This window comes from Choloepus didactylus, chromosome 12, assembly GCF_015220235.1.
Source record: "Choloepus didactylus isolate mChoDid1 chromosome 12, mChoDid1.pri, whole genome shotgun sequence".
NCBI classification, from domain to species: Eukaryota; Metazoa; Chordata; class Mammalia; order Pilosa; family Megalonychidae; genus Choloepus; species Choloepus didactylus.
In genome coordinates this window covers 43,195,056-43,223,017 of record NC_051318.1, presented here as the reverse complement: position 1 = coordinate 43,223,017, position 27,962 = coordinate 43,195,056, and the positions used below count along the sequence as shown (strand labels likewise).

At 35.7% G+C, this 27,962-nt stretch overlaps 2 protein-coding genes across 3 annotated transcripts in view; both read left to right on the top strand.

Annotated features, from left to right (window-relative positions):
- GPC6 (glypican 6) overlaps positions 1-27,962 on the top strand; it is a 1,192,747-nt gene that overhangs the window by 396,343 nt on the left and 768,442 nt on the right. The window lies entirely within an intron of this gene.
- On the top strand, positions 24,440-27,302 carry LOC119506697 (zinc finger protein OZF). Its single transcript, XM_037799720.1, has one exon. It carries the CDS (start codon positions 25,436-25,438, stop codon positions 26,312-26,314), a length of 879 nt encoding a protein of 292 aa, XP_037655648.1. The 5' UTR covers positions 24,440-25,435; the 3' UTR covers positions 26,315-27,302.

Below are 27,962 nucleotides of genomic sequence, written 5' to 3'. Positions count from 1 at the left end.
GAGGGAAGGAGAATAAATATACTTCATAGGGCTCTTGCAATGACCAAATGAGCTAATGTAGATGATATGTGGCAACTAGCACATAGTAAGTACTCAATAAAATGAAAAGGAAATGCAAATTAGGAGGCAGCAAAGTCCTGATTTCTATGATATCTGCTTGGGTTAAAAGATTATCTCATTGTACACACTTCTCTGTGTGTACACACAAATATATAAAATGTGTTTTCATTTCTTTTCCTTACCTAACCAATTTGTCCTCTTAAGTTTCATTTTCACTGTCTTGTGAAATAGGTAAGAATTTGTATTAAAATCTCTGTAGAGAAAGTTTTTCTAATCTCATTCGTTTTAAAATCACAAATGCAGCTAATTGGAAAATTCTAAATAGTACTACTACTACTAACAATAATAATAATTAGAATGGTTATGCAGTTCAGAATATAAATTCTCAATAGAGAAAATATAATGAATTTTGTCCTGGGGTGGGGGCTATAGTGACTACTTTAATGAAAACTTATTCGGGGGGGGGGGGTATGTGCAAGAAATTATGAAATTAATAGTCTTTACCAATCAAGGGCAAGTTGTTTATATATTTCATAATATGTGTTTTTGAATTAACACCACTGGTGTATTTTTAAAACAGAAACAATTGGTTAAAACTTTATTTTCACTGGAAAAACACATCTGGTAGAAAAATCAGTGTAGATTTTAAATGTTTAAGAATTTGATTAGCTGACTAAATACTTTCTCAAGTTGCAAGAGTCAAAGAAACAGATTACAGAGGGTAAGAAAAAGTGTGTCTTCTTAATAATACACAATGTTAAACAGAACCTTCAAATATAACTCGGAAATGCACAGGCAAGAAATATAATAAATAATATATCAATCATGTCTTGAAATAACAAGTGTTCCCTTAACATACCATTTTATGAATACCCAGAGATTAAAGAAACACAAACCACAATTCCCACAACCTATCCAAGAACACTTTTATGAGGTATTATAGGACCAGCCATGAACTTTCAACACCATTAACTTGCTCCCTCTTTTTTTTAAAACATAAGTAATTATTAACTTTACAAAAATACCTGTGATTATTCTCTAGTGTATGATCACTTAACCAAAAGGAAATAACACATCATTGTCAGGTTGCATAGTTACAGTTTTTTTGTGTGTTTTGCTTTTTTTTCCTTGAGATCAATTAAATGCTTTAACTTCCTTTAAACTGTATTAACTGTAAAATTTTTGTAATATTTTTATATTAAGAAAGGAAACTTTTTACAAATCATACTAGAATTAATGTTATACTTAGGCCACATGGGAAGAGCAAAAGGGTTATTGGCTTAACCCTGAATGTGAAGGTAGGAAGTCATAAAAAGGAAAACAAACAAACAAACAAAACCAAAAACACTTTAAAGGTTTTTAAGTTTTAAAGATATTGGTGATCCAATTTGGCTGTTTATATTTGCTAGTCAAATATTTACTACTCAATTTTAACATAAAGAAATTTTAAAGTTAGAAGGAAGATTAGATATAAATCCAAGAGTTTTCAAATTGATTTATTTAGCTATGTAAACCTTTTTAAAATGAACTCTTTAAACACTGTGAAGGAGCCTTTGTCTGCTTTATTCATCATTCTCTCCCCAGCAACTAAAAAAGTGTCTAGCACGATGATGTGTTCAATAAATAAATGTTGAAAAAAAAAAAATGAAAGCGAAATCATAACTTAAGAGAAACAGATGAGAGCACATTTTTCTTGTGATTGCAGAATGAGCAGGCATCTGCTGGGCAGGTTCAGCAGCCCTCTTAGTGTCTTAAGCAGCCCCTTTAGACACACATACGTAGCACTGTGGGCGCTGCAATAGAGTTTGAAATTACTGAGTATAATCCTCTCATTTTATGTATAAGAAAATGGAACTCAGGTCTTCTGGGATCCTTAGTTTCAATATATTTATTGTGCCCAGATAGTATATAGTTATGGGAGTTTGAAAAGAGAAGTCTACAATATTCTTATGGGCCATTTTGTTTTCAGGGAAATTATCATTCTAGGAAGATAAATCACAAAATAAAATGCCCTCTAACCCACTTACTACAAATTTAAATGGTTATAACACATGCCATGCTATAATATTTTATATACTCAAAATTAATATACAGTATTCTTTTTAAAAGTTATGTCTGATGTCTTACACATAGTAAAAAAAAAATCATGATGATATTATAGTTCATTTATAGCAAGCAGCTTGTTGCCATTTATGATTTAAAAAGTATCGCTATTTCAAATAAAAAATGTATTCTCGTTCTGGTTCACTAGGAAAAAAAAAATCTAAGGAAAGCACACTCATAGATAAACACGAAACTTTTTTATGGGAGAATGCTGTTCACATTGTCTTCATCTGACAGTAAGCTGGTTGGTGTTTTTAAATTTATTTTGATTTACTTGCATGATCACCAAATTTCTTTTCACTTTATTGAGAATAAAACCCAATATTAAATATATATGTGTATGCATGTGTGCATAAACACTCATGTGTATACTCATCTCAATCAGAATCACCTCCATTATTCAGGGCTTAGGAAAGCACTTTGATAAAATGTGTAATTAGGGAGGCAAAGATCAAGAGAGGGTTTAGCAAAACAGATGTCCGAGGAGGCTCAGTAAGTCCAACCTCTCTAATTATACTTTGGTTAGAGGAAGGTTGAAAATTCACACCTGGAATCACTCTGGGAGTCAGTTTTAATCTTGAAATGATTTGACAAATTTATTAGGCTTCACTATTTTAATTAGCTATACTAGGACTTATTGAAAAATTTTAATATTAATGGCAGCAAATAGAGAACATGAGCATATGTTTAAACGTTAAGGAATACAAGGATTTGTAAGTTTGTTTTTTAACAAGCCATAATATATAATTTATATATGTGTATAATTATATATGTATACTTTTGAAATGAGAGTCACTTTGTGTATATATGTATTTTTAATTTTTAAACAGGGTACCATGTATAGCTTGAATTGTAGATTTATGAGTTACCTGAAGATTTTTCCCTAAATGCACCAAATGTATGGATAAGTCATCTTACTTTATGTTTGTTCTCTATTGCTTCATACATTGGGTAATTTTAAAGGAGAATAAAATTTGTTTTATAGTTTTAAAATTGAGTATACATACTAGATAATTTCAGAACTAAGGAAACGCCTATGATCCTTAAAAACTTTTGTAAAAATCTACATGGATGAACTTTGAAGACATGTTGAGTGAAATAAGCCAGACACAAAAGGACAAATATTGTATGATCTTACTGATATGAAATAATTAGAATAAGCAAATTCATAGCATCAGAATCTAGAATACAGGTTACCAGGGGCGCAAATGTGGGTAGGGAATAGGGAGTAAATGCTTACATTGCACAGAATTTCTATTTGGGGAGATGGAAAAGCTTTGGTAATGGATGGTGGTGATGATAGCACAACATTGTGAATGTAATTAACAGCACTGAAGTATATATTTGAATGTGGTTAAAAGGGGGACTTTTAGGTTGTATATATGTTACTAGGATGAAGGTTTAAAACAAACAAACATAAAACTATACAACAGAAACAATGAACCCTAATGTAAAGCACGTACTAGAATTCACTTACACTAATATGCTTTCATCATTTGTAACAAACAGACTACACTAATACAGGGTGTTAATTATAGGGGCAGCTATATAGGAACTCTGTGTTTTCCATGTGATTTTTCTGTAAATCTACAACTCCTTGAATTAAAAAAGTCTACCTTACAATTTTGTTATGCTTGTGCTTTTTGGGTTATCAATACAGGGCCAAGTACTTTTTAATGTGTGTATGCGTATGCATGCTTTATTCCTTTAATTTGTATTTCCAGAGTACAGCAATTTACTCTCCCTCTCCTGCCCTCCTTTTAGTATAGGGTCTGGATATGTCATTTTTTTATAGGATTACTCAATTACAGATTAAATACATTCCAAATGTTCTCCCTGTGTCCATGATACAGAGCAGATATTAAGTTTATTTTGACATAAGGATGATTTCACACTTAAAGAGTTCTTAAACTGCTAACTTATGCCATTGGGAAGGACTTTATAGCACTTTAAAACATGCATTTTTATGTAGATTCTCTTATATCACCAGACTTCACATCTTTTGGAATTTCACAAATCATTTAAGACTTTCTCTACCGAAATATGTTGCATTTATATTTTCCAGTTGCTGAAATATGTTTTGTCCAACAGGATAGAAACTAGCCATTTTAATTGTCACCATTGAGTCAATGTTGACTGATTAGCACATTGTTCTCATTGCAACATATGGCTAACTCATAATTAATGGAAAATAATTCAGTGGCCTGGTTTGGTTTAAATCAAGTAAAGTTCTACTTGAGGCAGCCGTGGCTGACATAATTTATGATGGTAATAATATCACACTTTAAATCATATCAGTTCATTTCCTTTTTGGTATTTTTCTTTTCAGTTGCATTCCATTTCTTTAGCTATAGAATGTCTCTAAACCACATCTGTGTTAGCCAAAGTCAAGAGTAAACTTTTAAAATAAAGTGTGCAAAATGTGTTTATATTTATTCAAAAGATGTTTTCAATTACATTAAGTTCATTGTTGGTGTAATGTTAGCAACCTAAATATTTGAAGCTGTTCTCTAGAAACTAGACACTCATCCAAATTCTAAGAATCTAGTTGATTCTTTGTTTTGTTGTGGTTTTCCGAAACAACTCTTGATTGTTCAAAGCAGAGGAACCTTTGATGAGAACAGGTTTGGTTGAAATGCAGTGAGGGGGTTAGTTGATGTTTGCCTTGGAATAAACCAGTCTCCCCCTTCCTACCCCTCTCCTGCCATCTTAGACTCTTTCTTCATCTCTTGCTGCCAGGGCAGTTTCATATCCTACATCTCTTTGGTTGAATGAGTATTATTTTATACCTCACTGGGCTCTTGTCCTCTGTGATGTCTCTTTGTCTTTTCTCATTAATAAGTGTTTCTTGAAGAGATAGTTTCTTTCTGTCCATTCCTTTATTTTGAGCACTAACTGAGGAGTACAGAATGCCCTCATTGTATTAGGATGGAGATTTAATGCAGCAAAGATTTATTTCTTTTCCATGCTCCATGAACAGTGTAGGTTACAGGGAGGGAAAAGAGGGAGAGCTTCATGCTCTGCTCCACATAATTACTCAAGAACCAGGCTGCCAGAGCCTCCAGCCAGTGGTGTGGCATTACTAGTTTAACAAATGCCTCCAGGGTTCATCTCACTCTGCAAGGGAAAAAAGCAATGAAGGGGGTGTTTGGATCTTTAACCGTGGTGGGCCTAAAAGTGATCTGTGTCACTTTGTTCACAGCCCCTTGACCACAACTAGTCACATAGCCTTCACCCTACTTGTAAGAGAAACTGAAAAATGTCAGGACACATGGAATATTTGGTAAGCCTTACTGTCTTTTGCCACATTCCTTGAGCTGTTTGAAATCAAACTGAAATAAACCCATAAAAATCAGACTATCCTTTATGAAGTCATGTGGCTGCCATATTTCTCAAGTTTTGTTGATAATGATAATAACTTAGATGTATTCTCAAAAATGAGAACCCCTGGACATACCCCAAACTTGTAAAATCAGAATCTGCTTGTTGGGGGATCTCAACAAGTTCCTCATCTAATTCTTACAAGATTTCAAATTTGGTAAAACAATGTTGGCAGGCTCAAAGACTCAGTAATGGAATTAGTGAGAAGTAAATGGTTTTATAAAAACTGTGTCTTGGGATGGGAAATTCTTGATAGCCTCTAGAACCAAAACTACACCCTTATAATAAGCATCCTACTAGTGTCACACAATTGCAGGAGTTGAATCATAACTCTCACAAAAATTTAATATAGTATTTATAGAGAATGTTTATTGAGTACCTACAGTGTACCAGGCATTGTGCTAAGGATTTTATGTTTGATACTTCCTGAAGTGGGTCCTAAGTGACTATTACTTGACCATGAGGTAATTGAACTTTAGGGAGGGTAAGTATAATTTGCCCAATGCAATGGGAAGGGTAATTTATAAATCTATAAATTAAAGAAGTATAGAACCAATTTCAGTCTCTGAGTCATACATGCAGACGCACACACACACATACACAGAGAAACACAAAGACATTCACACTTCTCGAATCTAAGAGATCTGAGTGCCCCTTGATCTTCCTGAATGTATATTCCTCTCCCCATAGAACTTTTCATTAATATCAGTTAGAATAAATACATTCTTACATTTAATATTTCTCTTGAGTTATTTCCTTAGTACAATAAACTTGTCTTTCTCTCTCTCTCTCTTCACTGTCTTCCAGACAGGAAGCACAAATGTGGGAAATTGTCAGTATTGTGAATTTTCTCCCACTGGCCTGGTATGATTTGAGAGCTGGCAGAGGACAAGCTAATGGGAGATCCAATAACTTGCAACACAGCAAATATGAGTAGTTCTCTTAAAATAATACCTCTCACAGGAAGAAACAGATTGCCTCATTTAAAAGCACATTTGAAACACTGTGGGTTTGAGGAGGCTGTGTATTTTGAAGAACATTTTCTTTTCAAAAGGAGGGCTTTGTACTTCCTGAATTTCAATCTATGTTATCTTGAACTTGGTTTCACACCAAAAGGACTAAGAGCTATTTCATTGTAAATGGAAATGCAAGATTAAGAAAGGAGGACAAAAGCCAGCAAAAGTGATCTTTTGTAAAAACACAACAAAATAGCGGGTGTGTAGCACTTACAGAAAAACCACGTGAGTCAAGTCACACTCACATAAATAATAAATCATGGTAATGAGCTTCTTAATAGCACCTGATAACCAGATGTGTAGAAAACTAAGCTGAACCTCACCATAAATGGCTTGATAAAGGATGTAAATCAACACATCAGTACCATTATCATCCCAAAGTAGTGCTTTTAAATAAACCAAGGGCTAAGAGCTAGCTATATATATGGGAAGATAAACCTATTCATAAAGAATTACTAAAAGCTAAGGGTTTCAAGAGAGAAAATTTAATCCTGGGACTGAGATTAAGTGATAGATAGAATTTAAATAGCTAGGCAACACGTGGAGTGAGGCTGAAACACGGAGGGAAAGTGGTTTCTGGCAGAATGTTTTCTATAACATTATTTGTCCTTTGTGGTTTATAGTTTAATAACTCAAACTCTCTGTGCTCAGAAATGTCCTTATTCTGTAAAAAACAAAGCATAACAAAATGCATTGAGCAGAAATTTTAAAAGGACTATAGAATAGTACCTACTGGTGTTCAACTATACTTTTTTTATTATTTCATTGTAAGGTATATACAATGAGAGGAATTTAATAAGGACACATACTGTTTCTACTATAGCTAATAAGGTTCAAGTTAATCCATTGTGCTTCATTTTCTGTTCTAGTTTCCTTTAAAACATGGAAATGTCAGAATAGGTATGTTATATCTGTACCATTAGCCTGAGGATTACCAAATAAGAAAGTAAAACAGTATTTTTCTTGTTCTAACCCTTCTATGAAAAACGGGGACCATAGGCATTAAAATCCCATTGGTCTGGGAAGCCCTGTCCTGGGTGTGTGCGGCTCTGCTTCTCTGCAGCTCCCAGGCCTCCACAGTATGGGTTCATTGTCTTGGGAAGCCAACCCCCTGTCTCCTTAGGTCCAGGTGTCAACCTTGTCAGGCTGGTTGCTTCCTGCCCAGGAGTAGGGCTCTCTCCAATTTGTGTTCTACCATTAGGCTAGAGGGTTAAAAGATACACTCCTTCATCTTCATGTCCCAAGGGCTAGGCCTTAAATCCATAGGAGAGAGAGTAGAAAGAGAGGACAATCTGTGCAGTCTGTATTAAAAAACACACTCCTTTTTATAATACAAATTTGCCTTTCCATCTGCAGTTCCACTCTTGTCTTCACAGGAGTTAGTATACCTTAACTTCCTTCACTTAGGATATGGGGTTTGCTGGTGAGACAAGCCTGACTGCATAAGGGGTGCATTCTGGAACTCCTGTTCCCTTTGTAACACCTCTGATTACTAATTGTTTAATAAAATTCTAATGCAGTCAATTCTTCTATAATGTGTGTTTTTGTTTTGATTTTTTGTTTTTATTTTGAAGTACTTTCATATTTATAGGACAGTTACAAGAGAACTCCAACATACCTGCATCCTCCCCCAGATACCCAGCTACACCAATTTTAACATTTTGCCACGTTTGCCCACTCATTCTATCATCTAGCCATTTGGTGAACATTTGAATGTAGGTTGTATACATCACACTCCTCGAACACTTAATACAGCCATGTACATTTCCTAAGAACAAGGATTTTCAGTTATGTAAACACCTTAAGGGCAGATATCAAGTTCAAGAAATTTAACATTGATGTAAGGCTTAGAATCTATATTCTGATTTTTTTTCATATGTTCAAATAATGTCCTTTTGAGCCTAATATCCCCCTTGCTACATCCCATCCAGGATCATGTATTGCATTATTTCATTGTCATTGTCTCTTTAGTTGTTTGCTATTTTTTTTTTTTTTAATGTTGGAACATTTATGCAACATCAACTTTCCTATCACAACCAACCCAAGCATACCATTCAATGGGATTAATCATGTCCATAATTCTGTGGTACTCTCACCATCTAACATTACTAAAACTTTCCCATGTCTCCAAACAGAAACCCTATACTCATTTTGCATTAACTCCCCCACCTGCCCCACCACTGCTGACAACCTATACTCTACTTTCTGTCTCTATGAGCTTGCTTATTCTCCAATATTTTCTTTATAGTTACCATGAAGCTTAAATTTAACATCCTAACTCTGTAACAATCAGATTTGCTTTGATACCAATTTAACTCAAAAGTATACACAAACTCTGCTCCTTTGTTCCCTCACCTTTGTATAGTTCTTATCACAAATTACATGGTTATACATTATGAGTTCAAAACCACTGATTTATAATTATATTCCATGCATTTGCCTTTTGGATCCTGTAGGAAGTAAAAAGTGAAATTTAAAAACCAGAAAAACAAAAATACACTAGTGCTGGCATTTATATTTACCCATGTCTTTACAGCTGCATTCTCTATTGTGGCTTTCCAGTTTCACTACCATCCCAGATTGCGATGACACTTCCAGTTTAAATTCAGGGAGAAGAAACTCCCATGCCTCATTCCTCTTTTTGCTCTTAGCCACTTGTGGCCAGCTGTGGAGTAGGTACGCCTGGTTCTGTTGTCTCTTCCGTGATTGAAGGGGGCAGGGGGCATCTGTCCCACCAACATCCATGCTTTCACAGGGTCTGTAAGCAGGGAATTTTACTTAGTAACTATCTAAATATTGTTCAAACATTTTTCAAATATTTCTACAGTGATGGAGTGCCTCGGGTTGGTGCCAGGTGTCCTCAGTTCAGTGAGAAAGGTTGTACAATTGGTACCAGCTGTATATAGTTCACCAATTGTACCCTCATTATCCTGGAGTTTATGTAAAGGGTTAAGTGGATAGCGTTACAGTCAGCACTTCCACTTGGACTATAAGCAATGCTGAATTTTTGCCTCTATGCCTTTTCCATGACCAAAGGTAGGAGAGGCAGATTTCTGATAAAGATATTTAAATAAAAACATCAACATAGTCTATATATGTATATGTAGATAGATAGGTATAGATATAGATATAGATTGTTTAGATGAGCCACAGATTTTTAAAAAGTATTTTCTTGTCCTTACTGAGTCAATTTTCTAATATAATTTTAGAAGTAAAATTATTTGAAAGTGTTCAAAATGATTTTTACTAAAAATACATGGAAAATAAAGAGCTACAAAAATTCAAGTCTCAGGGAAGCAACCATTGACACAGTTAGGAAAGAAGTAGAGGTAGAAAGACCAAATAAGTCAGACCCAGTTTGGGAGGTTTTTCCTTGATAAATAAGGAAAATTCACTGGACTTAAAATGAAATATAAAACCATACTTCAAGCCAGAGAAAAGAAATTTACTTTAAAAAGTCACCATTATTTATCACCAAGAATCTGTTTGCTTCAAAATGACATTTTAAGTCTGGCTAGGCAATCTTTGGGTTCTGCTTAGTAGAGTTTAAAGCTTCCAGGAGAAGGTTAAACACGCAGTCTGTTTATATAGATAGTGTGTCTGGTAAATATATTGAAAATTGGAATAGCATTGCTTGTTATGCTCAGACATTTTGAGGTCTCTCACAACATCTGGAAATTTTCCTTTCTTTTGTAGCCTGTTATGTCTATTAGGGACATAGATATACATACATTTTTGAATGATCATACTTATAATATCTGTAAGCAATATCATTAATAGAAAATGGCAACAAAGCAGTGAACATTTATATTAAAAAAAAAAAAACAAATTCTATGCCCAAGTGATTACTGAAATGGTCCAATTTGCAGGGAAATATAAATTTTTTTTTGGTTTTATGACTCATAATTAGGTCATAGAGTTGATCAAATTCAGTTATTAGAAAGTTAGAAAATATTAAATTAACTTTAAAACTTACACATTGTCTTAGAAATGAAGCAGATTGTGCTGACATTAGGATAAGATATAACAAAATATGTTTTATATATACATATAAAGACTCCAATTGGCCCAAATCAATAAACTCCACTTTTTAAAAATAACAATAAATGAGACTTCTTTGCTGAATAATGCATGTCTGGATTCATGGTGCTCTTAATATGCCCATGAAAATAGAACAATGCACCTCAAATTCCTAGCCACTAATCTTCCTGCTCTGTTTTTCCTTTCTTGATTGAATGATTTTAAGAAGAGGAGTGATAGCTACCTTAGCCTTCTATGGCATTTGATAATATGAAACCTGTAGTGGCTTCTACTGTGTCCTTAGGTATTTTTCTGAAACTATATAAGCCTCGGCTTTATTATCTATAAAAATGTCATTGATAATTGTACCTGCCCGTAGGGTAACTGAGGGTAATTGTGAGAAATAATTCAAATGATGAATATGAAGCATACAGCGTTAGATTTGGCCATAGGCAGCACAGAATAAAAGTTAGGTGTTATTACCATTATTATATATATCCACGATTTACTGGGTTTTTCTGAGTGATTGGACCACTCATTATCCGAATCAATTGTACATGTAGCACAAATTTAGTTACCAAGAGAATTCATATTCAAACTATTTCTTCCCAGCTGAATTGTTAACAGGTCTTATCATGGAAGCCAAGTTTCATGGAGTCGGCATTATATGGTGGGTTGGGCTGAGACTGCAGATCTGGATGTTAGTTCTGGCCTCACCCAAATTTGCTGGATACTAGTTTCCTCATATACATGAGTCAAGAATCACATCTTAGTCATATTTTAATTCTTTAATGAAGGACATTGCAAAGCACACAGCAGGTGCTTAATTAATATTTGATGAATGAAAAAAGAATTGAACCCTATAATCGATGAATTCACTTCTAGCTCAAAAAACTGATTTCCCTGCCTGGCAAAAACGTGTAAGAGTTCTTCAGAAGACAATATTCATTTTTACCTTTAATAAACAATAATTTATTTAGTATTGAAAATTGGTGCTTTTTGGTTTGGTCCATATACTTAGAAAAAATAATTTATGTGACTGGTAATGGATCATCTACAAAATATAAAAAACAATACACCTTCATTTTACTAAGCTTTTCTGAGATAGTATAAGTATAAATAAATATTTCTGAGACAGTATAAGTATAAACAAATATTTCTGAGGTAGTATAAGTATAAACAAATATAAGATAGTGTACTTGTTTCTAACATAAGTTCCTTCTGCTTTTCTGACTTCTCTTGTAAAGGTTTCCATCTTCCTATCCAAATGTTAGTCTGAATCCAGTATTTTCTATGAAGCCTTTCCTGATAACTCTGGTCCACAGGGTCTCTATGGTAGACTTGTATTATTATTTCACTTCGTATTTTTCATGAATTTTATCTCTTCCACCCGATCACTAGTCCCCAAGGGATATTAGTCATACCTTGCTTACTTGTCTATGTACATATGTGTGTTCCCCACAGTATCTAGCATACTTCTTCAAATATAGGCAATAATAGATGCTTTATAAAAATTCTAATTGATTTTAAATACATGAATACAGATGTGAATTACAGATACAAGACATTTTCAGTTTTATGTACCCATCCACATTAGGATATGTCCTCACGGATCTCCTTGGGTAAAAATTATCAGTTCTTTTTCTTTATCACATTATATCTTCTTGGCAGAACTCTGCTGTGGTTGATTATTGTGAGAAGTGAACAGAGTGGAGGAGTGCGATTATGAAATGTGATTTAGAGCGCCTGTTGAAAATTGATGTGGCATCCCTGGTTCTTAAAGTATTTGTCTTGGTTACCTTCATGAAAAGTTGAGACAAAGAGAAGAAGGTGCTATAAAGTTTAGAACATTTGATTGTCTCAAATCTGATATAGAGATGGCAATTTAGAAATTTACCATGTCTCTGAAAAACTTTCATCAGTGTCTAAGTTTGAACATTGGGCCCTGGGATAACTTTGGTGTTGACGTGGATAAAATTAAGGAGGTGCAGTGTTTCTGACTGTGAACAATAACGAAATAAAAGGAAAATAAATGTTTTCCAAATGACCAACTTTGTGTGTGTGTGTGCACATATGAACATAGGTACTTATCTATAAGGAGGGACACGCAGCCAAACCACACTCCTTCGCTGTAACTTTACCTCCCTTCCCTGTAAGGATCCTTTCCCCGAGCACATGTCAAATTAGCCTTGGCTAATTACAAAATCATTTACATAATCAAGTAGCCGAACAGCAAATGACTGTTGATAAAAATAAAACCTAACTCTGAAAATATTTGGTTCTGAGTTTAGATAAATCAGAAAACAAAATTATAATAAGCTCTTCAGGTCATATCAAGTAGGGACATATTTGCTGGATTGAATTAAATTTTTTTTGACAATTTTTGATAAGAGTTTGATTTTCCAAAACTGATGCCTGCCAAGTTCTCTTCCTTTGCAAATTTATACTTTGGCAAGTAACTTTTCTTATGCATTTGTTAAACTCTGCAGTTAATGCATTCTGATGGATCATACTTATAAGAACTGACTACTCAGTGAATTTACATGAGGAAGTAAGAATGTTACTTCTAGGTAATTGAGTTTTATAGACTAAAGCCTTTTTAGGTTTAGGATCAAGGGATACTATCGTATATTCACATTTTCCCCTACCTAAGTTTTACAGCCATTGAAGAGCCTATAAGATAGTTTCTGGCTTTAACCAATAACTGTTTTGTTTTTTTTTTTGGCTACAAAACTAAATAAAATTAAAAACAAATGAAGAGGGCAAATGGTAGGAAATGAAAGAATAGTGAATCAGGTTATGATTTCCATTCCTTTGAGAACTTCAAATTCACGTTTTGAAATTTTTTCAGCTGCTGCTGCTGCTGATTTCTATAGTATTAGGGAGAAATTCCTTCCCAGGAAGTCTTTAATCAGGAGTTAGGACCATGCAGATGAAAAAACCCATAACTTCAAATTACTAAACATATGTTTTCCCCCTGCTTCCTCTGGATGTAAAAGAGTAGTTTTTAAATGAAAACGCAAATTACTGTTTTTCCATGATGGCTTTAACATACTACTTTGTATATGTTTTATAAAATGATCTAGTAAACACATATTTTACTACATTTTCCCCCAGTCCTCAATCCCATTCAAATGGGATACAAAGACTGCTTTCCTCTTTTAATTTAACTCTTAATAAATAAATGTGATTCTTAAATGTGCGCATTCCACTTTCAGAACTGAGAGACTTTGAAATATGGAACAGGTTTTGAGATGTAACTGAATCGGGCTTCCCCCAAACCACACAACATCAAATTATCCTTTATCTAGAAGAGATAAATTTCCTCTTTTGAGCATCTCTGGCCTGTCCTAAACTGATGCAGTGCAATAAACTACACATATCCAAGTCGAAAATGATGAAAGATTCCGGTAAAATATGTCAGGGTAGTCTTTTGACTGTGATCACTCAAACTTCTAAACAGTTACAGATTGTGTTCAAATGCAAGTTATAGAAAACCCTACCAAACCATGGCATAAACAAATATGGTATTTTCTTGTTCTTCCTTAACAAGAAGTCAGGATGTATCAGTTCCAGACATATGTTTAGTGGTTCAATAATGTCTGGGCGAATGTGTCTGTGATTTTCATGACTTTTCTTCATGGATATAAAATGGCTGCTGAAGCATCTTCTGCCACACCAAATTACTAGAAGCAAGAAGGAGGAAAAGAATGTAGTGGGAAGGAAAAGGAGAAGGAAGAGGCAGAATTCATATCAAGAAAACCATCTCTGCCCCAAATTCCCAGCATACTTTTACTTATACCTCATTAGCCAGAAAGTGTCCCATGGCTGCTCATAGACAGTGGAGTATGGGAATGTGAGCTTTTGCCTTCTGTATAACAAGAAGACAAAGGGAGAAGGGATAGAAATGATCTTGAGTAAGCAAAACTACGAAATCTACAACAAACCTACACAGAGTTTGAACTACGTGAGTAAAATCAAGCATAGAGCCTAAGGAAAGCAACTTGACATCCCAGCTAGCTCCTTGAGGATGACTAATATCACGTCATCCAAATATAAGCACATGATTATACACATGTATTTTCAAGGAGGAATGTTGGGTTTGCTTGCAAATCTGAACCTAGATGAACTCAGCTTAATTTTTTTTTTTTTAATTTATCATCATCTGAAGCCCCTTGTCATTAGCCTCAAATTGCATATAAAATCTGAAGCTATTTTGCATGACTTAGTTGCAGAAACATCCTTATTTTATATGAGAAGTTCAGTATTTTCCACATTTTTGTACTCAGAAATTGAGGACTTTTATAATGTGGACATAGTATACTCAGAGTTGTCCCACAGTAGAGTGGATTTTGTCAAAAAATAATGAGCTTCCTGTCATTCATTCCAAGTGTCCCAACAAAACAGGGAGGTAGGGTTGCTATGGAATAATTTCATATTTAGAGCAGAGGACGGATCTCTGAAGTTTCTAACAAACATTATAAAAAATGAGAATAATCTAGTAAAGCTATTACCTTTGCAAACATGAATTCAGATCCACATCCAGAACAAAGACCTATGTAGTTTCGGTGCCGCTATTTGCATGGTAGTTCAAACGTGCACCTTCTGTTCATTAAAGGCATACTGAGAGAAACACTGGGAACTGCAGCAATCTGTCTTGCATCAAAGAAATCCCACAGTGAGATCTGCCTAGTACATATTTTCCTGGCATGGGGTGGTGAGATTCACTCTAAGCACATTATTTCAGCTATGATATCACTGGGAAAGAATACAACATATCTTTTCATAGCACCAAAGCTTTTTTGCTGCATCCTGCAAATGACACATTACCACTTCTCCATGGATGAACTCTAGGACTGACAAAACCTGTGTTTTGTAGTGTTTATGACTGAGGAAAGAGTTACTTGCTCTTTCTCACTCTACCTTCCATTCTTCCACATTGACTAATCCCAGTTACTCAGTAATGCCTGGGTTTGCCTCAACAAGGCTTCAAAACTTTTGGTTGCACCTTGCATAATTCCAGTTTCCCTGAGAGAGGAAAAAAGAGTATACACTGACACATTCTCACAATGGGCTAAATAGGTAATGTTTTGGGGCAGTTAGGCTATGATGAGGGTATAAGTAGAAAGCTAGAACAGTGTAATAAGAGTTGTATTCAAAAGATGATGAAAGTTATTTATAAGTTATGACAACAAAATAATGATAAGAGTTTTTAATTTCAGTGCTGGAAGTCATATATCCATATTCACATGGGACTTTCAGGTCAGTGGGGCCTTTATTCTGCCAATGTTCAAAGCATTTTTTTGGATGCAATAAATGATAAATAGAAAGCAAAAATAATTGAAATTTCTGATTGAAATTCCTTGTTTGGAACTCTCTTTCAAGCTGGTTGTAGATTTTGAAAGAAAATCAATGAGAGGACAGGATATATGCAACATCCCAGAAGCAGCTTTAAGAACCATTGCATGTTTCTACAAGAATGACATATCACAAATAAGTGTGGTTTGGTCACCCTTGTTCCAGATAGGAGAAGAGAGTGGAGGAGAGCTGAAACTGTGAACTCTCAGCTGTCATCCTGAAAAATCAGTGAGAAATAAGGTCATTAGTGAGGAATACATTTTTATTGTTTTAATTCCTTGATATTTTAGGGTTGTTTGTTATGGCAGCAAAGCTGACTACTACAAAAAGTTCTGTGGCTCTTATATTAATATTGTGCACTTTTCTCCACTGTACTGCTTGCACATCTTCACCATTAAGGACAGAAAAAAATTAGGTTATAACTTTAAGAGGGCTTAAGGAGTACAAAATGCTGGGCTATTTTTTCTCCTGATAATGCATAGAAATTCTTGAAGTTATAACTGATTTACCTATTTAGGGGAAAGGGGACATGAAAGGAGAATTTTTTAAATACCAATAATGTAGAAAGCATTGTTAGCATTCTCCAAAACAAAAACCATCTGCTTGATACTAACTCTTTGCAATATGAGAGGGAGGGTATCTATAGAATACACTATATACATATTTTATTCATTTTTGGGGATTGTAATAAGCCATTTGGACTTTTTGGTCTCCAACTTGTTATGTGTGGCACATCTCATAATTGCTTGTGCTCCTTGGCAGACTATTTGTGCCCCTCATTCCCTTAAATCTTTTTAAGTAATTGCTGACTGCAGGGAAACTGATTAGTAAAGCAGAGTTGAATAACTAGTGGTCTCCTGCTGCATTGCTTTGCCAGACTAATTCACATAAACACTGTGATGTAGGCCCTTTGAAACTTCCCTTACTTTCTTTTCCCTTCATACGTCTTTCAGGGAAGATTTATCACCTCAGGTTACACATATGAAATATAGTACCGATTATTTTCAGATAGTGTCCCAAATGCAAAAGCTCCAGGTGAAGTTCTATAGCAAATGTGTTTCCTGGGGAAATACTGAGATTAAGCATTGGCACCTTATGTGCAGTTATAATTAAATAATAAGACCCTTGCTGGCAGTATATTTCTGAATGAATCTTTGCACTGTTTTAAGGTAGACTGCTAAAAATCAACATATTTTTTTTGCCACCTGAAAGTGAAATTCTCAAACTGAAATGCATTACAAGAATATGCTGATTATGATTGAGGTATTTTTTTTTTTTTTGAAGTAAGGATAATGTGCAAGCCACCTGACCTCCTTATGTACCTGTCATATAAGAGATGACAAATGGGAGAGTTCCAACGGTGTTGGTGTTCATATTGCTCAAGTCATTTTGTATTTTGTACTCACCTTAAAAACAGAACTTCCCGAGTTCACAGACTGCTGAGCTTTCAAAACAAATCCAACTCTCCTGTCAACATGTAACCTTCATCTACACTCTAGAAATACCATTCCACATTTTAGCTTGTAGTTAAAATGAAGCTCAGTTTTATTTTACAAGAATATTCTTATCACAGTACTGCAAAATTGCACTGAAGTTGTCAAGTAGATCAATGAGATGTGCATAACATTTACTGATATGACATTTAGTGATTTGTAACTCCTACAGGACTAGTATACTCTATTGAAATATTTTATGCTCTTAATTACTGACAATAGTTAAAGGAGGTTGATTTAGCAATGTTTCAAACATATAGATAATAGGGTTAGATAGATATTCTAGATAAATGAATGATAAATTTATATATATTCAGAAACCTACATTTTAACAAAAGCAACGATTTGTCGTTGTGACTTTTGAGCCAAACTTTTTTTTTTTAACCTAATTTAGCCTTTCTTTATTTTGAAAATACATTCCAAATATAAAAGCTATTGAAATCTTTGAATCTCATTACAAAGAAAAAAAATAGCACCAGCTGTCTTTGGACAAAGTCACATACAAAGTAATAGCATTCTTTCAGTAGCACTTGTGCCCTCTTTCCAAGGTACACCTGTTATTTTACTTGAGTACTCTAGCAAGAGCTTTTCATTTCCACCTGTATCTCAGTCTAGCCAGCATCTTAGGCTTTACGGTTATAAAAAGAGAGGCAAAGTTAGAGTTAAAGTTGATTAAATATGACAATAGCATTATAGCCAACAATAATTGTACTAGGAGAATGGCCTTTTAATATTTATAGAAAAGGGAATAAAGCTCATTTTGCATATATAATAATGTATGTTAATTAACTAGTCAATACTGATGTAAGTTTGTTTCCCTCAGATAATCATTACTGATTACAAAAATATTGGCATAAGAAAATAGAAAATAGTATATATAGTTACCTTAAAATTCATTCATTCACTCAACAAACATTTATTTAGCTACCTTTATGGAATGGAATTCTAGGTGCTAATGATTACAGCAGTAATAAACAAAAAAACAAAAGAACAACATAAACTGACTCCCCTCATGGGTGCTACACTCTGGCTTGGAAACAAAGAAACAATAAATAAAAAAGTATAGTTTGTCAGATGATACTAGGTGTATGGAGAAAAATAAAGCAAGGGTGGGGTAGAGAATGAAAGGGCTAAGGGTGATATTTTAAATTGAGTGCTCAAACTGCTTAATGGGTATGGATTTTCCTTCTGGGGTGATGAAAATATTTTAGAACTAGATGGGGGTAATGGTTGCACAACACTGTGAATGTGCTAAATGTGACTGAATTGTTCACGTTAAAATAAGTAATTTTATATTCTGTGAATTTCACCTTAATTAAAATTGTAAAAAGGGGAGTTGTTCAGGGACGGCTTCACTGGAGTAGACATTGAACATAGCATTCTAGGCTGAGAGGAAGGTAATTCCAAAGGCCTGAAGCAGGAGGATGCCTGCGGTGTTACTTGAGCTGTAAGAAAACCAGTGTGCCTGGGCTGGGTGGGTGAAGAGTAATAGAAAATGAGAACCCTGGGGAAATCAGATAGGGTCTTGTGGATAAGTAAAGGCCTTGGATTTTTCTCTAAGTGCTGTGGAAATTAGAGGGAATTTCGAGCAATCCATGGTGTTATGTGACTTATTTTGAGAACACGCTATGGGGAGACGATTGTCTTAGTTTGGCAGGGCTGCTGTGACAAAGGACTGAGGATCAGTTGGCTTAAACAACAGTTTACTGTCCCACAGTTCTGGAGGCTGGGAGTCCAAATCAGGGTGTCCAAGGGCCATGCTTCTCCTGATATCTGTAGGGTTCTGGCAGTGGCCTGCAATTGATGATATTCCTTGGCTTCAGGCATAAAAATCTCTGCCTCTGTCACAAGGTTGTCTCTATGTCTGTCTCTTCCCTAACTGCCCAAATGTCCTGTTCTTCTAAAGACACCAGTCATACTGGATGACGGGCCAGCCTAATCGAGTTTGGCTTCACCAGTCAGGAGGCTGTTGAAATAATCTAGGTAAGAGCAAATGGGTGGCTTGGACCCCTGTGGTGTCATGGAGGCACTGAGAATGGTCAGAGCTGAGGGCTTGGTTTTTAAGTGGGTGAGAAGAGGGAAGTCAAGGATGACACCACATTTAAAATCATTTCTCACATTATAGATGCTAAAGCCAAAATAAAGGACCTCTTCCAAAAGGTAACCTTATATCCTGGGAGCTCTTTTGCCCTGGGGGCTTGTAGAAAGAACTCACAAGTTCTATAACCTAAAATTTCAAAAGTTTTCATCTTTATTTTTCAAAATTTAGCATTTCCTTTAATCATGATTGTAGGCAGCAAACAACAGTAGTATTAGCAACAACTGCAATTTTGTCACCAGTAGAATTCACACATTATTGATAGCACATTATATTTGGAGCAGATATCTCAAAATGGCATTCACATTCATCACTACTTCCCAATGATTATCAGCAATTAGATCTGCTGCCATTTCTTATTGTTTAATGCATTAATTAAAAAGCACATATATAATCTATCACAATTTTAAAATATTTTGATAACTTAAATTCAGTGTAATTGTTTCCTTTGCAATACAGTTTGTTTTATGCATCTTTAAGCATTATGCTGAGAAGTCCACAGTCACCCCCCATAAGCTTCGTTTTAATACAATCGTCTTCAAGATTCATGGGTTCTGGGTTGTTATTTGATAGTTTCAGGTATCTACCGCCAGCTACCCCAATTCATTAGAACCTAAAAAGGGTTGTCTATATTGTGTGTTAGAGTGAACACCAGAGTGACCTCTCAGCTCCTTTTGGAATCTCTCTGCTACTGAAGCTTATTTCATTCCCTTTCACATCCCCCTTTTGGTCAAGAAGATGTTCTGCATCCCACAATGCCAGGTCTAGATTCTTTCCAGGGAGTCATATTCCATGTTGCCAGGGAGATTCACTCCCCTGGGTGTTTGATCCCACGTAGGGGGGAGGGCAGTGATTTCACCTGCCAAGTTGGCAGCTTTGGTATATTATGAGAAAAGCAAGAAAGATGAGACATTAGAGAATTCTAAGGAAAATATTTACTTGCTAAGTAAAGGTCGCTCACACCTGTTTTCATTTGATCTGCTGAACTCACTTAAAGATAAAATGTTTGTTCATTACAAATGTGGAAAATGACAGAGAATGAACCTGGAAGTTAGGTAGGTTGGAACTATTTAACATTTTTTAAAAATCATTATTATATTTTTTGGCCCATATAAGTTCTTGCACAATGAGTTCCTCAAATTTAATATTCATTGTTTAATATACTTATTTTTTTCTATTAGCAGTTAAACTGGTTGAGCATTTAGTATAAAAACAATATTTATAATTTAATAGACTTCAAAGAAATATTTTCTCAGCCTTTGAATTTTATCTATATTATCTTCATGCACTAAGTCTCCATCCCCACAAGTATATTGGTCAAGTTTCTCCAGTTTCATTCCAAAGCCTTAAGAGAAGGACTAGAAAGGGCAGTTGGAGAAGGGGGCAGTGGGGAGTGGAGCTGAGGAACCTGGCCTGTGTTATTGCATGGGCAAGGAACAAAGAAGCGGCTTATATTGTTTTCTTGTGAAAACGTTCTGACCTTATTTTTCGTGATCTCATGCATAAAATTCAGTGAGTTTCTCCTGTGGTTTTTTTTTCCCCCTCTTGGTATTTTTGAAGGACCAATGCTTTAAATAGACATGAGAGAATAAACAATGATAAAAGAAATATTATTGGAAATGTAGTAGGTGGATCCTGAACCAAAGGTTATATAGTTGGTTGTGAACCAAAATGACTTCCAGCAAAAAAGAGAACAAATAACCACTGTGTCTAAACTGACAGAAAATCTCCATGCTTTTGGCAAGGCGGAGTCAACCACAGGGAATATTTTGTCTTTTTTAATAAACCAAAAGGTAATCATTTCTCTATTAACATGCCTATGCATAGCCTGCTAAACCAGCGACACTTCCTCGTAGATTTGATTCAAATTCCATCTTGTTCTGCTATGTTTCAGAACGTCCTCCTGTTTTATCTATTACCCATTACTTTCTGAGAAAAATAATACGCCATTCATGTGTGTATGTTTACAATGTCAAAACATCTTGTACTTCAGCTCAGAACACTTCTGGATTTGTAATTAGTTACTGGGAAGTAAATAATGGTATGATTTAGTTTGAATTACCATTGGACAAGATAGTAGCCAGAGATATATCTTTCTATTCTTTGGAGAATCTCTCGTTGGCATTTCTTTATCGCCACAATGAGCACACATCTGTTCATCATTTAAAGAAAAAACAAAACACTGCTAAAGACTAAGCTGGTGCCCACCCCCCACCCCCAAACCCCCATGCACACAGTTACAGAAAGGAAGGAGCTCAAGAATACGTGGGAAATTGTTTCAGTTGGAATGGTAGTCTCTTTAGACCTTTTTGCATGATTTTTAGTTTTAAAAGAGCCTGTAAATTTACAAGCACAAAAATTGATTTTTGAAAGATAACTTCGGGTATAAAAAGGGTCAAATTGTAGACTATACAGGTATAAAAAGGGTCAAATTGTAGGCCATAGAGATATACCTGTTGCCATATCAAATAGCATGCCCAAATAAAATAGCTTGTGAATTTACTAAAGATATTCCCACTGATTAATGACCTGAATTAACTTGCATGAATCTAGTAAAAAAATATATTGTAAGAGTAGTCCCAAACTATGTTTTAAATTTATATGTTGTGGTTTAAGGAGTAAATGTAAATGAAAACATTTTCCACATAGGAAAAGTGAAAATTGTGGATTGTTTGTAAACTAGCCAACAATGTACTTTAGTTTATCTCGGCAAATTCATATTTAATGCCACCCATCACCAGAAATCTGTTCTATAATGATCGTATCAACAGTTTGGGATGGAAAAAATTTAAGAAAAAAAAAACAAAAGAATGCAGATTGGAAAGCAATTCCAGCATGTTCTATTGACCATATGTTTTGTTTTTGTTTTATTCCCCCCTCATTTTAGCTATTGGGTTTTCAAACTAAAATTCTCGTTTTAATCTACTAGTCTTTCAAGTCTTTAAAATTATTTTCATTCTGTTGCATAATGAAGTATAATAGTAACATTTGCTTGTTAAGTTGTTAAATTAAAGCATTTAGTAGCCATTGAACTTGTGAGGAATGTGTTTTTAGATAGAAGCACCATAAGCTTAACTACATCCCTTGCATCGGTATTGTGATTTCTGTGATCGAGTATGAAATTAATCAAGCTTCTTGGTTGCCTAGGTTCATGACATGAAAAAAAAGAACAGAAACGAAACCAAAAAATTTAAATTTAACAGTAAAGTAACAGTGAAGCCCTCCTTGACATTGTAATGACAATTATGCTAAAACATAGGACTAATGCCATGTCAACATAACTGTATGTGGTACTCCCATTAAAAAGTATGCAGGACAAACTAAGATGGCAACTGGATGAGACAGGGTAAAAAAACACCTCCGTGAAAAACACTAGATAAAAACCAGAAAGTGACCCAGAATACTGGTTACAGTGATGCGCCAGCTGGACAAGATCTGCTAGTTCCACAGCAGCCGTATATGTGGTGAAAACAGGAGTCTGCATTCTGAAACGAGTGAGTAAGCTGGCTGGAAGACCTGCAGCCACGCAGCAGTCTGGGGAAGGCAGGGTTTGGCGTTTCGAGACCGACTGGCTCTTTTAAAAAAAAAAAGGGGGGGGGGGAACCCAGGAGTGGCTGCAGTAAAACACAGCAAGAAGGGGCTGGCCTGGCCTCTTGGTGTCTGGCCTGGAAGATAGCCCACTGCAGATACCCTCGGGGCTGGGGGAACAGAGGGGAGAGCCAGAAGCAAAAAGAAACCCCATGGCTAGCAGCTGGCTCTTCAGAGGGCTGGATAAACTCCTGCCCAAGGCCATGCCCACAGCCCAGAGCCCCACCAGTTGTCCCAGAGCTGGGAAGGAGGAACTCCGCGAGGAGGGGGGGTGTTGAGACGCCCCATTCGGCCATCTTTGCATCAGGCTGAAAACGCCCCGGCACGGCCTGGCGGCCCAGGGCTTCCCTTGAGGGATGGCGTGCACTTGTGATGTAGCACAGGATTCCCTCAGCAGAGCTCCTGGAAGATCGTGGCTGGGTGGGGGGACCTGCTCAGAGAACCCAGGGACACTACGCCAAGTCTGGTGGTTTGTGGGACAGCGAGAGAGAGAGTCTGGGGCTGAAATGAAATGAAGGCTTAGACTCTTGCGGCAGCCTTGAATTTCCAGGAACCTGGGGGATTTGAATATTAAAGCTGTCCTTCCTCCCTGGCTACACATACACACACCCCACATTCAGGGCGGACGGCTCCAGCAACAAACCCAAACTGAGTTCTCCAACTGAACCCCACAAGAATCATTTCCCCACACACCACGGGCACAAGGTGGAGAACTGACTTGAGGGGTATAGGTGACTCACAGATGCCATCTGCTGGTTAGTTAGAGAAAGTGTACACCACCAAACTCTGTTTCTGAAAAATTAGATTGGTGTTTTTTTTTGCTTGGCAAAGCAAATGCCAAGAGGCCAAAAACAACAGAAAATCTTAATGCATATGATAAAACCAGACGATATGGAGAATCCAACTCCAAACACACAAATCAAGATATCAGAAGAGACATAGTACCTTGCACAATTAATCAAAGAACTACAATCAAGGAATGAAAACATGGCAAAGGATTTAAAGGACATCAAGAAGACCATGGCCCAGGAAATAAGCGACATAAAGAAGACCCTAGAAGAGCATAAAGAAGACATTGCAAGAGTAAATAAAAAAATAGAAGACCTTATGGAAATAAAAGAAACTGTTGGCCAAATTAAAAAAAGACTCTGGATATTCACAATACAAGACTAGAGGAAGCTGAACAACATCTCAGTGTCCTAGAAGTCCACAGAACAGAAAGTGAAAGAATAAAAGAGCCTTCCCCTGGGTCCACGTGGCGCGAAAGTAGGAGTTATGCAGGAGTATCTCTAGATTCCTACACGTGGAATTGCCCAGTGGGGCATCCTTGTGCATCCTTGGAAACTGCACCTTCCTCGTCCTTCAGATCAGGCTCAGCCTGAGTTCTAGGATGGTAGTTTGTCCCCAGCATTAACATTCTAGTGCTGTGTCATTTCCCTGTTAGCAGGTTATAAATGACCAAAGTCCATGTGATCCTCCATTGAAGCAGGAAGACAAGCCTGGATGGTGGAGAAGGAAGTGGAAATAAACTCTGTCCAGAAGAAGCCTAAAGAAGATAGTGAGCAGATAGAGAAGCAAGAAGATTTGGGAAGCAAGTTGCATCCATCTCCAGTAAAGAACAGACTGAGGAAAAGGCAATGAATATAAGAAATTTGGAAAAATACTTCCTCTGACCTCAGAACTTTTTTTTTTTTTAAGTCAACCCCTCTTTGAACTCACCCAGTAAGAGTTTGAAATGAATGATGTTGTGTAGGAAAGAATTATCTTTTTAATTAGTTATATTCTGCAGCCACAGCTTACCCATTGTGGTAATAACCCCCCATAAAGTGTAAATCTGTGAAAATGTCCTACGGTAAAAAAATTTGAACCCCACTGATAACAGAGTATTCATACTGAAGAGAAACCCTATGAATTTACTGAATTTGGGAAAACTTCTTTCATTCACATGTCATACTTCATTAAATGTAGAAGCCATGCTGGAGAGAAACCCTGTGCTTCTAAGGAATATTGAAATGCCTTTATCTAGATAACAAATCTCATTGATCAGAAGAAGATTCATACTGGAGAGGAATCAGTGAATGTAATGAAACTTCACTGAGCATTAGAAAATTTATACAAGAGAGAAACCTTTGAGTATACTGAATATGATAAAGTTTTCTCTTGAATCTCATTTCTTACTCTACATTTGAAAGGTAAAATGGTAAAAATCTTATAAATATAAGAAATGTGGAAAAATCTTAAGCCAAAAGTAAATCCTCATTCATCAAAAAATTCATACTGGAGAGAAACCTTGTGAATGTGGGTAAGCTTCCATTCAGATGTCAAACCTCAGTCAAAAGAGAATTTATAGTGGGGGAAACCCCTTTGTCTGTAAGGTATGCGGGAAGGTTTTCAGCCACAAATCAAACCTCACTGAGCATGAACATTTTCATACTAGAGAGAAACCTTTTGAATGTAATGAATGTGGAAAAGCCTTTAGCCAAAAGCAGTATGTCATTAAACATCAGAACACTCATACTGGAGAGAAGCTTTTTGAATGTAATGAATGTGGAAAATCCTTCAGCCAGAAGGAGAACCTCCTTACCCATCAGAAGATTCACACTGGTGAGAAGCCATTTGAGTGTAAGGATTGTGGAAAAGCTTTCATTCAAAAGTCAAACCTCATCAGACACCAGAGAACTCACACAGGCGAGAAGCCCTTTGTATGTAAGGAATGTGGGAAAACCTTCAGTGGCAAATCAAACCTTACTGAGCATGAGAAAATTCATATTGGAGAGAAACCCTTTAAATGCAGTGAATGTGGCACAGCTTTTGGCCAGAAGAAGTACCTCATAAAACATCAAAACATTCACACTGGAGAGAAACCCTATGAATGTAATGAATGTGGAAAAGCCTTCTCTCAGCGAACATCGCTTATTGTACATGTGAGAATTCATTCAGGTGATAAACCTTATGAATGCAATGTATGTGGAAAAGCCTTCTCTCAAAGCTCATCCCTTACGGTGCATGTGAGAAGCCATACAGGTGAGAAACCTTATGGCTGTAATGAATGTGGGAAAGCCTTCTCTCAGTTTTCAACTCTTGCTCTACATTTGAGAATACACACAGGCAAGAAGCCTTATCAGTGTAGTGAATGTGGGAAAGCTTTCAGCCAGAAGTCACACCACATTAGACACCAGAAAATTCATACACATTAAAAACCCTAAGAATACCTTTAAGGTGTGAAATTTTTTGTTGTGAATTTATATCTCACAGCACATCAGAAATAACCATTCTGAATCAAAGCATCCTGAATGAGGAAAATAAAAGCTAAAAACTTATGGGACACCAGAGGTTACAACGTACTGAAGAGGACATTTTGTGACCAACAAAAAACCTATAGCAAACAGCAATGGTAATGCTGAAACTTTAGAAGCATTTCCACTAAAATTGGTGAAGAAGAAACATCATTGCTATCAGCATAGATCTGGAGATCCTAACCAATGTTATATATAAAACATTGTGTTGTGTTGGAAAGCAAGAGACAGTACTAGATATCATCTACAAATAATATAAAATTCTTGTGGTATTGATGCGGCAGAAAAGAAGTGAGCCCAGAAACAGACTCACACACTTATTAGAATTTGGAATATTATAGAAATGGCATCAGAAAATGATGAAGTTATGGGACTATTTTAAAAATAGTTTGAAGTTATTTTGTTGTCCAGGGAAGCAATAAACCATATACAAAAGTAAAATGCAAAGGGGTTAAAAACAAGAATATGAAAAAGCTATATACTTAAACAATCTTGAGATTAGGAGAGTGTTACTTCAAACAAATCCAAAATGCTTAGCAATTCTCTGAGTATATACTCAGGAACTATGTATCAGGAGGATATTTACTGTGGCATGATTTGTAATAGCCAAAAATTGGAAACAAATACCCATCAGGAATGAAATGGAAAATTCTTGTGATGGAATACTGCTATCTATAAATTGCAACATAGGAGAAATGCACTGACAGAGAAAGGTCATGTTGAAAAATCATGTTGAGAGGGAGAACTCAAATTGCACAGTGATACATATAGTACAATGAAATTTTTGTAAATTTGAATAAAGACTTCCCTCATGAAATTCAGTAGTATATATTGCTAATGGATGCATATTGTATGTAAATATTTCTGAAATGGATTGGAAGGATACAGACCAAACTCTTGATAGTGGTTGCCTGTGAAGAGTGGAGGGGGGGGAGGGAATAAATGTGGGAGGGGGGGGGATTGGTAAAAGGGGATTGCAGCTTTATATATAAATAACCATTTCTCTTTAAAAAGACTGCAAGTACATATAACAAGATACTGGTTAATTCTGGATTGTGGTATATGGATATCTTGTCTTATTTTTTGTACTTTTCTGTATTTTTAAAATTTCTCAATAATAATAGGGATAGGGATGGGAAAGCTGTACCTTTAGAAACTATAATGGATTCATTCCAATCAAATACTAAACTTTTTGTAGAAAATGTTTCTAAAATTTTATCAATGGTGAGTGGATGGGTTTGTTCTCTATGTACTATGAAATTATCTATTTTATTAAAATTAAAATGACAACATAAAAAAAAAAAAAAAGAATAAAAGAAAGAATGGGGAAAAAAATAAAAAAAAATCGAAATGGATCTCAGGGATACGATAGATAAAATAAAATGTCCAAACTTAAGACTCATTGATGTCCCACAAGGGGAACAGAAGGGTAAAGGTCTAGAAAGAGTATTCAAAGAAATTGTTGGGGAAAACTTCCCAAACCTTCTACACAATATAAATACACAAAGCATAAATGTCCAGCGAACTCCAAATAGAATAAATCCAAATG

Coding starts and splice junctions, on each gene's coding strand:
- LOC119506697 (XM_037799720.1), top strand. CDS start 25,436: ATGTCAAACCTCAGTCAAAAGAGAATTTATAGTGGGGGAAACCCCTTT.